The 15,003-nt window shown below is 38.5% G+C and overlaps 1 protein-coding gene across 1 annotated transcript in view; it reads right to left on the bottom strand.

The window, feature by feature from the left end:
* PPIL2 (peptidylprolyl isomerase like 2) overlaps positions 1-15,003 on the bottom strand; it is a 72,251-nt gene that overhangs the window by 44,228 nt on the left and 13,020 nt on the right. Inside the window, exons 6-9 of the mRNA XM_080373964.1 lie at positions 11,768-11,819; positions 9,461-9,552; positions 7,584-7,673; positions 601-676 (exon numbers count right to left, since the gene is read on the bottom strand). Coding sequence (XP_080230090.1) covers positions 601-676; positions 7,584-7,673; positions 9,461-9,552; positions 11,768-11,819 — 310 coding nt within the window. The remainder of the gene's footprint in view (positions 1-600; positions 677-7,583; positions 7,674-9,460; positions 9,553-11,767; positions 11,820-15,003) is intronic.

Genomic DNA, 15,003 nt, shown 5'->3' with positions numbered 1-15,003 from the left:
CTACTAAGCATTTAGCTATCACAAAAATCACAGAAGAACTGAGAAGCAAATTTCTTAGATATCTAGAAAAAAAAAAGGCATTTCATTTTTTATTATTAAAATAATTTGGAAACTATTTTAGAAAAATCTGTATCAGTCTTTAACTTGGAAGATGTCTACTGTTATCCAGACAGAAGGACGGGCAATCCATTAGCGGCAGACATGAAAGACAGCCTAGCAGACAGGTATGAAAAGATGTAGGTTTCCTTGTCTTGGTTCTGGCACAAAGCTAATGGACCTTCTGGTAAATTATTTTCCCTCCTCTTCTCACCTCTCTCTCATCTACCTACTCTCAAAGGATATGTAAAGCTTTCTGTGTTTGCACAGCACTCAACAGAGACAGTTAATGATTTCTCAAAGAATCATGTATTTGTTTCAAAATTTGTCAACACCTTTTGATGTGAAAGGGACAGTTTCAACAAGTTATTCGTGTTTCCAAGAAGATTTCAAAGCCACCACTAGCCACTGAGGGATGTCCTTCCAGAAAACTGTCAATTCCATAACATCGTATTTAGAATTTGCATGTTTGGTTTTCTCAGCCTACCTTCAATTCATCCTTACCTGGATCAATTACTTTGATATTGTTCTTAACATGAAAGAAGTTTGAGACATTGAACTTATCCAGGTTTGTTGGATCCTAAAAATAATAATTCAAAACCCAAGTATCAGAGAGCTTGGTAGGCACCCATTCCATGCAAGAGACACTACCATAATAAATGAATAGGGAGAGACAGAATAACTTCCATATTCCTCAAACCACAGAAAGATGAAAAAAATATAAAGCAATCAATCCCAACCGAAATCAGCAATGAATCTGTTCACAGTAGGCTCCTTAGGGATCTGGAATTTAGTCCCAAACATAATATTACACATATTTAGCCTACAGAAGTTACTAACAATTAAGCTGAGTCTACCCTATCCTAGTGACGAGAAAGAACGAGGAGCTGCAATCCCGATTCTTTCCTTCATTCTGTGGTTTGGTCTAAGACCTATGCAAATTCACACTTGCTATCTCCTCCTTATAGTGTGCCTGATTTGCACGTGCTCTGTGAACTTTTGCAATGCATTTCAAAACACAAGTAAACCTCAGAGCAAGTCTTTGCAGTCAGAATGGTTTTGATTTTTTTTTTCACTAGTGAAATCTGTGCTTACAGAATTACATTTAAAAAGAAAACCTAATAATTAAAAAAAAGCAACGAAAAGTGGTGTTAATGAAAACTCTATTGGGTGACCAATCAAGGAAAACAGCAAAACCACACAGTCCATTAACATTAACTAGAGAGAGTCTTTATACTATCTCTAGGCAACTTTCTGCATAACTTTGACCTTCTGTTAGAGAGCGAGACAAGGAATGCCTACTGGTGATCTAGGTTACTTTATACTATTATTAAACAGTCCTTAATCCTGTTGTTACGATGACCTCAAGGTTTTCTCCTCAAGCTCCTCTGCAGCACAGAAAGGTCAAAACATCAGCCTAGGACACCCAGTCACTTCTGGAAATTCCATCCTACAGAAAACAATTAAAAATCTAAAATACCAAAGTACCTTAATAATACACAATAGCTTCAAGTTCAGGTTAAAAATAATGCAATATATTATGCAAAGAACTATGACACTGACATGAATAGTATTATCCCAAGTAAATTTAACGAAGCTTCTCAGACAGCCGCTGTTGGTGAGAAGTTCCAACAATTCTCTTTCTGCTAAAAGTAACGGTTAATACAAGCAGAGCTGGTAGCTCTGTCATTTATTAAATGATCTAATTATGCATTTTATTCATCCCTGAAATGGCACGCTTCCACCAGAGAGTGCATTTTTAGTTTTACTGCTGTAGTAAAACCAAAACACATTTATGAAATCAAGCTGTGTGATTTTGCACCTAATGATGACCTCTTGGCTTTCTGCTGTCCCCTTTCCCAATCACTGTACAATCATTTCCTATTGTTTCCTGCCCACTATACCCCTCCGAGCTTCATCAAGACATAGACTGCCAAAAAAATAAAAGATATTTTAACTTTAATATCTTGCATTAGAAACAGATAATCTTTAAATAAAAATACCTAGGAATAGGAAATTTGGACCTGTTTTTTAACCATTTTGTATCCTCTTGACACATCATGACTATTAAAAAAACCCTCATATTTGATATTTTCCTGAGAGCTGAGCTCTGAAAACTATCTCAAGTTTTATCCCATTTGGGTTTTTCCTATTATTTTCCAGTTTCACCTACTTAGGGAAAGAGCTTCAATTCATTAATTTTAAGCACCATACACATAACTCCCCCAAAAAAGCAGGTTAAACCCAGCGCAGTTTTAGACTGTGTGATTTCTTTGAGGCCTGATTATTCCCTTACCATTTGGTCAGTCATGCTACATCCCTAATTATCTTCAGGACTGTTACCTTCATATGCTTCCCATGTCCCAGCACATCACTCCTTTACCAGCCACTCTACATGTGCACTGGTGCAGGATTTGCCCTCAAAGAGCCCTCACCCACAACCGAGAGGAAATCTGCTCTGACCTTCTGTTACACAAAGAGCAAACAAGGAATAGCTGAGGAGTGAAATATCAATTAACAGTGTGCAGCTCAGCTAACTCCAACTTAGCTCATTAGTTATGCTTCCTGCCACAAATGCCAACGGTGTTTAACAGCTTGTCAGGAACTGTGTCTTGTCTATGGCTGATTAGGTTACACAGAAACAATAAAATTGACATACGGAAGCACATAACAGTATGAGCCTTTTTTTTCCTTTAATGGCAGCAAACCTGTTTGCATTCTAACCAGACTATTTTTTTTGGTCTATTTATTTCTCCCGGGAACTTTCCCCTCCATTTCTGTGGTGCAAAGCAGATGCACTTGTTAGCATGCCCCTACCAGGGAAGGCTCTCAGCAGGCTGCCTGCGCCTATTACCACTGGCACAGCAGGACTGGCAGCGTTTATTACAATTCTTCCAGCAAAGAGGAACAGACCACCTCTGCCTCTGCTTTACCTGCAAGCACTGCTGTTGAGCACAGCCACACTCCTCACTAACTACCCTCCCGTGCCGGCACACAGCCCAGCAAAAGCTTCTAAGAGTTTCCAGAGCTGGAGTAATTTCTGCTGTATCTTCACAAATCTGAGAGCTGTGGTTTCTGCTTTGTGAACAGACACAGTGGAGGATGAAGAATTGACAGGGGGCTAAAGGGGAAATTGTTCTTAGTTCCTCTGAACACTCCCTACCAAACAGGATGTGAAAACAAGGCATTGCAGCATTCTTACTTTGCTTTCCTCAGGACCCTCTCACACTATTGTGATGGGAAGAAGTCTACCAGTCTGTCGGAGCCCACCACCATGTCCAGCAAAGCGCTACCTGATCCAGTCCCTCTCTGTGCATCTCAGGCTGGGGCAGGCACCTGTTTCAGCCTGGCCACCCTTATGAGGGAATCCAGATTATACTTAAATATTTATGTGTTTGCTATTAAGTTCCACATCATTGCACAAAGAATAAATTGCAAAATACATGATTGAAACCCACACAGAGTTTACAGTAACACTAATTAATAATAATTTCTACCAGATTGTTGACGAAAATTTGTCACAAAGATTAAATGGTGGACAGCAGACCTTGAGATCTAACAGTGAATTACACTCCCCAAAAAATTTACTTGGAAGGTAACTTCCAATTAGTTTAAACACTGAGACTACAAACTAACTGAAAACCTGTGAAGCACGGGACTGAAAGAATCACCTAGTTCTGAATCATAGTCTAATGCAATCTTACTACGTCAAAACTCTTTCAAAGCTGTACTGAATCCTACCTTTAAAACAACTGCAAAGTGAAATGATGAACAGCAACATACCAGAATGGGAAGCAGAAAAGGGAGGTAAGAACACTGCAAATAAGCTTCCACAACACCAGACTTTCTTTATAGACACCCTGTTCCCACAGATCTCTAAATGCTTTACATCATAACCTTACCCATTAAGTATAACTAATAAATCTGGAAGTACTTGAGTTGCCTGTCAGCTGGCTGCACATTCATGACACTTGCAAGGGATGCTAAGTTTGGTTGAGTTGATCATCATTCAAGGTAAAAAGAATGCAAGTGGGTTTAGAGTTATGAGAAACACAGACAAAATACAACAGCAATATTCCATTTAGAAGAGAGATGAACCAGTAAAATTGAGAGAAAAATTATCTGAAATAATGATAAACTGTAAGAGGAAAGAAACTTGGAAAAAAGTAACACCTGCACTATAGAAGATGGAAAGCTTGACTCGAGTTTGTGGTAAGATCACACAGTTAAGAAAAGGAAATTTCAACTTGAGAGTAAAAAGCTACAGTCTACAAAAATCCAGTTATACTAAGACTGCTGGTGTCTAGGAAGGGTTTCATACAGAATAAAGTCATGTGTATTTCTGTTGTTATCAGCAAGATATATGACATCTTTTGCCTGAATAACTACATTCCAGTTTTAGTAATGTACCTTGCACACCATGATATGGTATTATTCTTTACCTCCTGCCCGAGGGGCTGAATAATATTGCCATATGTCGATGAAAAACTGCCATGCTCTACCCCAGGACATTTGCATTTCAACAGGGAAAAAAACAATTTCTGTATATGTAAGTGCAGGAAGCACTGTAGATGCTTTTACAAAGAGAAGCACATCATAGATCTAAGACAGTGTTATTAACAACTAAAGATGTGGGGTTTTTTTTAACATCAGATTAAAAATAATTTGTCCTTTTTAACAAGTGAACTTAATAGCAATAGGACACAAATAACTATCACTAAAATCAAAGTGACCAGCTGAGATGGTGCTCACCAGAAAAAAATAACAGGGATGTATTATGATTAGTGTTTGAATAATGTGTAGCACTGAGAGCAGAACAAAGAATTTTATGCAACTCTCTTCTGGAAAGAGCAAATATTTTTGGTTTTGTTTTTAACTATATACATTAGAGGAGAGAGGTCAAATTTGAGGTCAACTCCCATTATGGTTAAAGAACACCCCTAGCAGCTGTATGATTGCCCTTTATGTATCAATACAGAAAAATGTGATCATACAAATAATCTGCAAACATGCATTATTCAGATTTTCCATTTATCTTGTTTTATTTCACTAACAAACACAGGTACCCCATCTGCTTCCTAGGACATTCAGAGTCAGCCTCTGGAAACACTATTTTCTATTGATAAACACAGCTATTACAGACAGTCCTATTCAGCTGTTATTTGCAAAGCGAAGAATGTTTTTCATAGCAACTTCCTTTATATCTACCTTTTTGCCAAACAGCAGGGTTGGTGTTACTAACTCACTCTCCATTCTAGCTCTCTCAGTTACCACAGTACTCAATTTACACAGGGGAATGGGAAAACAACAAAGTGATAAATTTCAACACAGAATTGAAAGGTTTTTAAAAGAAGCAGGATTCGGGATAGAGGTCTAGATCGACAAATTGAAACACAACAGATTGCAGTTATGAACTCTGGCTAAGAAACAAAGCCACAGGTGGTAGAGCTTGGCAGTGTGAAGCCACCACACTGCCTGCAGTGCTGTCAACAAGAGAGCTTGTAGAGGAGACTTTGGTCTGACTTTCTACAATTTACATGAAGAAAATACTATGAGAAAATAACAAGAGATTCCTATACCACATATACACGAGCAATTTTAATACCAGGCTAGTCATACCACTTCAGGTTGCATTCTGCCCTCAACAAAACAAGTCAGGGTAGGGCAGCATTTGAATAGGACAAATCAAGGCATACTTGCGAGCTTGCAGTGGGTGTTATGCAGTGCATTAAATGGCTCTTACTTCTCATTCAATATCCCGAAGCCATTTTAGCTTGTTTGTTGAAAATCCTTTCTTGAAAAAAAAATCTTTACAAACTAATTGAGTGAAGGGTCAAACTTCAGCTGGCAAACAGCATTCAGATGGTCAAGATCTATTCCAGTCCAGTCCTAAGATGGGGGTATCTTTGCTGTTTCTAAACTTGAGAAGAGTATATCACAAGACTGTACACTAGAGAAGTTAGCAACAATCCATAATGAGTTGTTTACTTAAGGGGAACAAATCTATTCATGCATTATGAATGTCATCCTAAATGGACGTGAGGTACAGGCAGCGTATGGCTGTGACCTCCACGTAGCTGCCAGGATGACTGCACCAGTGACAACTATCATAATCTATTTAGTTTCTTTTAACAGACATATTCCTCCAAGCAAGATAGAAACCCAACATGTCAAGAACAGAATGAAAATGAAAAATATTCATAAAAATCCACATCGGCAGCATCTACATTGCTAGCTATTGCATTTTGAGATTTAGGGGACTATAGCATCTGTTTGCTTTTATGAAAAATCAAAGCTAGGCAGGCATATAACAGGAACCCACTCTTGATATATATATTCAATTCCAAACCTACAAAACATAACAAAATAATTTTAAATGACTGCACATTTCAATTATTTGGTCAAAATAATTTGGTTTTCTATACTGATGCACAGAAACATTTTTAGTCACTCATGTTGTTCTTTTTCACCATTCCAAATCCATTAGCAACCATGCAGTTATGTTCAAATAACATTCTGTTGGGAGCTTTCAATCTGAAAAAACTATGTTTTTTCCTTCCACTGGATTAAAAACATTTTACTTTGTTGCATTAGCTTGAACAGCCACAAGCCCAATAGAATAGAGGAAAAATAATTATAAACATGCTGTTCAGCACTGGGGAGCAGGGAGGAAGGGATATATTTAATTTAAATGTAGACATAAATAAAAAATATTTTTCTATTTGAATTAGACTGTATTAGTCTTGGTTAGTGGCAATTAACTGTTATGAGATGCATAGTAACTCATGAATCCAATAATAAAGATCCTTGCATCTTTCTTCCTCTAATTTGAAATCATGCAAGCTTAAAAATGCCTACTTTTAAACAAAAGTTATTTACAGATGAAGTCTAGTATCAAAAGATGTAATTTTTTTACACTCTGACATTTACAATGCTGTTTTAATTCAGGTTTTAATTCTGCTAAAATTAGTAAAAGACCAACATTACTATCTAGTCAGAAGAAAAAACCATTCTAAGCAAGCATTTGAAAGAAAATGCTCTGGTTTGCTGCTTATTTTACTCTACATTTAGAGAAACTTTCTATAAAAACGCTTTTGTGAAGCTCTGAGTCTTTTAGGCATCTTCAAAAGAGCAAGATGGACAATCAGCTTCAGTCTTCATGTAACATCTTCAAATTTTTACATGCCATCTTTTTTTCCCCCTTTCTTGCTCTCTCCATTTACAAAGTTGAACAATCTGCCTATCTACAAGGGACACAATAATCACTGTAGATTTGTCAAGCTCTAAGTTATATGGCATCTTTCTGGCTCATCTGGATAACACAGGAAATACAGCTGTTTCTCCTCTACCCATCTCCAAGATGCATACACAGGCAATGTTTCCCTGTTCATTTATTCTAGATTCCTGCTGTAACAGTGCACATAGCAACATTTCATCCTCTGCAAAAAAGCTGTATAGAAAGACATGTAACAGAGAGAAAAGTTTACCTGCAGTGTCACAATGTCTTGCCGAGTGAAGGGCTCATCTGTCAAAAGATCCTTGTAGCTCTTTGGTTTTATGTTCAGCTGCTCAACTGCCTAACAGCCAGGCAAAAGACAGATATTAAAAGTTGGAGTCTAATGTGTAAATATTACAAGTAAATAAGTGATACCAATAAAACCTTAAGTACGAATGATAAAGAAAACAATCTCACTCTCCACTCTCAACTGGCAGCTGCAGTACTTTCATTGTGCACTTGAAGAGATGGGAAGTTTTTGTCTTTCATCCTTACAAAACTTGAAGTTTTGTGTGTTTGGTTTTTGTTTTGTTTTTTTTTAAAGAACCTTGCAGTCTCCATTCCACAGTTATGCGTATCATTTTAACCAAATTCATCATAAAAGTACTGCCAAAAAAATTTTAAAAAATCGTGCTTGCTATTTTCTAATTTAAGTATTTTACAGATGTGTAAGACAGGCAGCTTTAACAATGGGTATGTATCTCCCCCACTGTCAGCACCCCCCAGAAAGACACGCGTGTTCCAGGCCAGCTTGTACAACAGCAGAACTACATTAGCCCCTCACACACTGTCCACCTTGACTCCTGCACCTAGCCTGCAGCAACACTTCTGTTCACCTGAGAAAATTCAATGATGCTCAAATAAAGCAGCAGCATGTTATTTCATAGTGAGAATCAACATGGAATAAATGCTTTATCATTCTGAACAAATATATCATACGAAGAGCTCACTATGGACATCTACCTGCTGGATCTGTCTTAGTCACCCAAATGTCCTCTAGTCTCCTCAGATGAAAGTGCTAATATTTTTGTAGTACCTCCAGAAGACTGTAAATTAATTCTGTGCTTACAACAAACTGATAAAGGCTATTGCTTCAAGTGGTACACTACATGAGAAACAGACCCTCTTGGCACATCTTGTTTGGGAAGCCCAGTACTATAAATTGTAGCAAACGAGCAATAGTTCCACAATATCAACAAGCATTTAACAAAGACTACTCTTAAACTCATTCTTCCCTTTAACCACAGCCATCAAAGCATCATGCTTCCAGAAGGAACAGAAAATACTTTCTATTTTAACCTAATCTTCACTGTTCTCACCGCTGGAATGAAGCCAGTTCAACTACAACAGAGTAAGTTTTCAAAAATGTGATGGATCTAGCATTTTCCTTGATTGCAATGGTTTCAGCTTGTTCCCCTCTCAGTATCTTAAGTCCTACTGGAATTTCCCATCAACAGATTTCAGAAAGCAGATGTTTCAGTGTTCAGACTTTTTAGGACACAGATATGGATCCATTAATTGAAGGATTTATTTGCTACTGAACAATAAATAAACCTTGCTTTTACAGTAATGATTACCCAAACAAGTGACAACTAAAATTCCACCTGCATTCACAAATATGTTCACAAAACACAAACAAAAATGCAGTTCAAGTGTCCATTAATGCATTCTCTCTGCTCTTTCCCTAGCTTCAATTAAAACCCTGGTTTTTATTCATTGATATGAACAGAAATGAGGTAATTTGTGTTTCAGTGATGACTGTATCAGAAAGAAGACAACAGAAAATTTGTCTGTTAATTCAACTGAGGAGCATGTAAAAGTTACTTATTTTGGTATACAAGACTCAGTGCACACAGATTAACTTAGGAAAAGGTTTTAAAAGTATATTTTAAATCATATTCTTATGTTGTTCTTGTTTTGAGGGCAAAAGCTGGACAACAATTTGTGAAGTCACTTCATCTCCTTGTACTTCAATTTCTCTGCCTGTGAAACAAGAATAAAACTTACCTATCTTTCTAAGGTATTTTGTGATCTTGAATGAAATGCGTCAAGTATAAAAATAATAACGAAATACAACAGAGAACCTACCTCATAGGCAAACACATTTCCAGTTGTCTTGATGGCCACAATATGGGAGTTATTGGTGAATACAGTAAACAGCACTGGACAGTGGTATTTACCTGATGTAGGGGAAAAATGTTTAAATTTTGCATTAAGTCCTTGCAACTGTTTTGAAATAGCTAGTTTCTGTTACCTCTGTGAAGGTTATTTACATTAATTTTTAATATAAAATGTAACTTCAGTGTGTATTTAATGGTGTTCTAACCAGGCTTTGATTCTTCAGGGCCAAACAGAAAAAGTACTGCTTAAGAGAATTATAAGGCAGGCAATGAAAATGACGTTTTGAAATCTACTGCCTTCAATCCCCCAACACAGGACTTTCTCAAACTTGCCTGATACCTGTGAAATACCACAATTTATTGTTATTGTTGTAATCAAAGCTCTATTGATAGCATGAGCCTGTACCTTGTGATATGCCCAGTGCTCTATCTTCAGTGTTGTTTCCAGGAATAAAAGTTTAGCTTATACCCTACGAAAAAGTTCACAGCAGCTGTTGTGCTTTTAGGAGAGGAGAGCATTTTGTATTCAAATATGGCAAGCAGAATGCCATTAAATCTGAACACGTTATTCAATAAGGAACCCAGCTTCTGCTCTAATCAAGCTGTGAATTTTCCCAGGAGGGTCAGCATAAATATTAAGCATGTCAACAACAAGCAAACTGACGGAAGGCAATGTACAAGGGAAAAAGAAAAATGTGTGGATGAGCTCAGCAGAAAGCAATTAGAAGAAAGTTATTAATACTTGATCAGTTTGCTAGACCTGGGTGTTTGGGTGAGATTTTTTAAAATAGGTTGGGCCTATTTTGTTCTTTTTTACCTAATTACCACATGAAAATCAAAACCAGCAGGGACACCAGGACAGACTGCTCACAGCACCTGCAAAGCCAGGAGAGGCAAGCACTGCAGAGCATTTACCACTAACTCACCAGTCAGAGAAGGCGCTCTGACCTCCAGCACGCAAATGCAAGTAAAAGCCAAGGACTGTTTCTGTTAATGCCACCAAATTGCTGAAGGAAAGCCACTGCCACCACAAGGGACTGGAATTCAAGAGGAAGTTTAGAAAGGGATTTTTGGAAGTGGCATCAGGATATGGCCCAACTGATGGGTACAGAAACATTCTGGCAACATACGAGGCCTCACTCCAGCTGCATAAAAAAGCAAATCACCAGGTTTTCAGCTCTAGCAAAAGCAGAGCTGCTCACTTGTTGATCTGGATAGAATGTACTCAGCTAAGGAGGTATCATTAAATGGAAGCAACTGCAACATCTGAAGGCCTTTTTTATCATATAGGTGTGAACTGAAAAGATCCTACATACGCACAACCATTCTACATGTTAAGATTTAAGGAAAAGTTTGCTGATAGACAGAAATGCAACATTTTACTCTTGCTCTTTAGCTGCATTTTCCCTTGATCAGTTAATGACACAGCATGCACCTTTTAAAGGAAAAGGCTTCTGAGACTGTATGGTTGCCGTCACTCCACCCCAGCATTATGAAGTAGACTTCTTTAAGGGAAGCACAATATCACAGTATCTTTCAAAAGCCTTGGCCACTGTGACTATTGATCATTTTTTAACACCCTGCGCTTGAGACAGATGGAACACAAAACGCAGAAGAAATCCATCAGCTACAGAAAAGACCTTGTAGTCCATAGACTTTGGCAAGATAAGAAGACAGACACTATAGAATTTTATTCCCACTTAATCCTTGCTGCTCTCATTTCAAAGAAATCATTATCTGCCTTGTAAAAGATTAATTCATCTTCACTCTTTTATTCCTAGTATCCCCTCTTAGATAGCAGATTTTGTATCTTTAAACCCTGCAGAAATAAAACTTGAGGCTGCTGTCTTGTGTGCTGCTATTCATAAAATCCCACGTGTTCATTTAAGTCGAATTCATTTTATAAACAAAAAGTTGCCCAAAACCAAGTGAACAGCAAATATTGCCATAGGCAAGTCAGAAAAAAACTACCATATTATAGAAATCTAGCCTTTTCTGAAATTTTTCCTTCAAGTAAACAATACCTTACTGCAATAGCAGCTATAGTAAAGTGAAATTGCTGAATAATTTATAGCTCCCCAGTGTAAAGAAAAACAGAAATGGAACTTTAAAGGTAAACATGTCCCTCACCAGAAGCACTTATTCTACTCAAAAAATAAAAACCATGATAGAGAACACAAACTGCCACTTTACCATGAGTAAGACAAACCAGGATTTATTAAAGCACTCATTAAGAAAAACAAAACAAAACAACACAGAAAATGACTGCACTTACCTTCACTGTTTTTAGCAAAATTCAGCTTTATAAGTGATTTGGCATCTAGTTTCTAAAGAAAATGAAACATTAAAAAAAATTAATCACAACAGAATCTAACTGTGGAAATAAAATGAAACTGCAACATCAGTGTTAGGATTTTAATAGTACATAATTTATTAATAATATATTGCAAGTTGTCTGAATCATCAGAACACTGGGAACTGAAGTCTCAGCCCACAAAACCAAGGCTCACTGAACCTGAGAACTGGGAAACGTTTATTTACAGTGTTGTAGTTTGACACAGTAGAGGGCTAACCAGGCTGAATAAGCTTGAGAAGTTGCACAACTGCCTCAGCACAAACTGAAAGGGGAGTCTGCATGGAAAGCTGAGAGGCAAAGATGATTACTGCTGATCAGGAGTGACAATTCAGACGGGACCTCTGATGAAAGGCATAAAGCCAGCGAACCATTTTGGCAATCAAGCTTGCTACCTTTTCTGAAATGCCTGTAATTTTTCTTTTACTTCAGGAAACGTGTACCAGAGCCCACATGGTAACTAGCAATAATGAAGAGAAACAGAAGCACAAATTCTCTGGAAAGGCACTTGGGTCATGAAGGGAGTCCCAGGAGCGATCTTTGGCCGCTTAATCCCTGGGTAGCAATCCCATGGAAGAGGGAACCGAGATCGCAGCCAAGGCTGGGGAAACATTCCCCAGTTGCAGATGACACAGCAAACTAAGCTAGCTCCTGCCCTCCCATGCTTCTTCAGAATAACGTCTGTGGCGTTGTTCTGGAGGGGTTTTCTGACATGGCAGGGGAAGAGCTACTGGGCTGGCAAACACTTCAGGACAATCAGGCTGCTCCCTCCTCACATCATTCCCTAGGACACAAAAGCTGAAAGCACATCCAAAATAACAGCAAGCCTTCAGTAACGTGACAGGGCAAGCCCACGTATGCCAGTCATTTCATAGGGTCAGCATGTGATTTGGGCACATCGCTGGCATGATGGGGCATACCACAAGGGGGTCACCCCACCAGCACAGGCAGGTAGCGCTCGACTGGGGTACCCAGCTGGAGACAGTCCAGCCAAGCAAGCTGCAAGGCTGGGTCAGGATCTCAGATGTATTAAAAACACTCAATAAACCCTCTGATTGTATCAGCTGTCAGAGACAGTTTTGCTACTAAATTGATGGTTAAAAGCACAAGCCTTTTAAAAGAAACAATCAGTTCTCTTTTTGAAACATGCACCTGAACAGATTAGGGAGGTTTTTATAACCCAGACAGCAATCTATAAGCAGCTACAAGTGGAGGTCTGCCAGCCGTGGTGCCGATGCTGTTAGTTCAATCATTATGGCAAAAAGTGGTAACAAAACCATGTGAAACTAAGTCAGTGGGCTTTTTCTGCCTAATCAAAATTCATATTCTTGGTTCAGAGAGTACACGTTATGACAGCTGGACTCATTCATTTATAGGAAGGCACTTTGCAAATTGTTTTCAGCCAACTGGTAGGTTCATTTGCTGCCAGAAATGTAACCATCTCTCTAATTTACCAGCAAGAGCAGCAATGAGGACTAGTAGGAATAAGATGGGAAATGGAAAAAAAGAGGCCAGGTTAGGTTATATATAGTTAGGAGATGGAAGACTAGTGCCACTGTTTTTCCTTAAGTGGATTCTCTAAAAAAACCCCCCAAAATCCCAACCATCTGCACACTGCTGGAATACAAAGACAGACAGCTAAGGCAATGGCAGTTTCTGAAGCTAAGTGAATGCAGAGATTTATTCATTTATTTATCTTCTTACAAGAAAAAAATTGTCGAAGTAGTAGTAGGGGAACAGCAGAGCTGCCAAAACAACATATGATCCCAGACAGATCTGTTCAACGTAAACAACTGTTAACACAAAGTAGCATCCATCTGTCCACATGTTGTACAACAGCCCCAAAGTTATGTTCCAGAAAAAGCTGCTTTAAAAATACAACTGCTGGAAACATCAATAATTTGAAGAAAGGCCTTTAAACTATCTTCCTGGCAGACTTGAGCTATGCCCAAAACATACGAGCAGATCATCTTTAAACAAAAATGGAACCAGTTCCCTAAGAAACAGTTCAGCATGACTGAAGATTTATATTTACACCTTGACAGAAATTTAGTGGAAAAGGCAGACTAAACTGCTGTACAGGCCTTAAAGGTAGAAAAAGCTGGAGTAGACTGTTTCATCTGTCAATGTATAATGTATCATTAGAAGTGCTGCCAAGTCCTTGGACTCCTCTCTGTACCCAGGGAAATAGTATGGTATTTCAGGTCATATCTTTCCATAATATCGAAAAAGGTTAGTTTTCAGCATTGCTTACTCAAATGGTACATCAGCTCCCTACTAAGACCAGCATTTATAGTCTTATATGTCAACAGTAAATTAAAAAGTGAGTTTCATATAGGAGTTTAAATACATGCACTGCCTGGAGTCTCCTTCCAGGGTGAGAACTCTATACTGGAGTGCTGTGTGAACATTATAAACTCTCTTGCCACAGACTGGCCTCCTATCAAGCTTTCGATGAAGAAGTGACCTCAGCATGTCAACTCCCATCCGGAGAAGCTCTGCACTTTGGCTCAGCCAGCAACAGCTTTGTGACCAAGCACTTCCATGCCATATTATGACAGAATTCCCACTACAGGATGTTGTTCGTGTGATGTATTTATGAAAAGCAATGGAAATGGACCAAGAGTTGTATATAAGAAAGTATGTGGAGGAAATACAATTATAGCCACATCTCAAAAATATTTTGAGAAGCTGATTGACATGTATGGCAAGACAAGAGGAGGATTTAGTGTTTTGTCAAAGGAAATCTTTGGAACACCAGAACAGCAAAACCAGGCAATGATCTGCTACAAAGGATTGCCATGGCCCACAAAGGCAGCTCAGGGCCCAAGACCAGGCTGCAGGACTGGGCAACTGCACATGGAGCAGCACAGAGGAGGGAGTCCAGCCTTCCAGTAGGTCCAGTTATGAAAGACCTACATGTTATACAGAAAACTATGAAAGAACATGATATAGGAAAACTGTATGATTTTTTTTTTTCCTCTCATGTTCTTCATTTCACATGAGAACAGGGTTATCTTGCATGTGGGTGAATCTGCTTTTACTTACTCTCCAACAAAAGTCAAAGCTTTCCAAGCACTACCACACAGTTTGTTACCATGGAAATGACCATTATGTCACAAACAGGCACCAGCGTTCACAGGAAGAGATAGCAGGAG

The sequence above is a fragment of the Falco punctatus genome, assembly GCF_963210335.1.
Source record: "Falco punctatus genome assembly, chromosome: 1".
NCBI lineage: Eukaryota > Metazoa > Chordata > Aves > Falconiformes > Falconidae > Falco > Falco punctatus.
The sequence above is the reverse complement of the archived record's forward strand: the minus strand, read 5'-3'. Positions and strand labels throughout refer to the sequence as shown.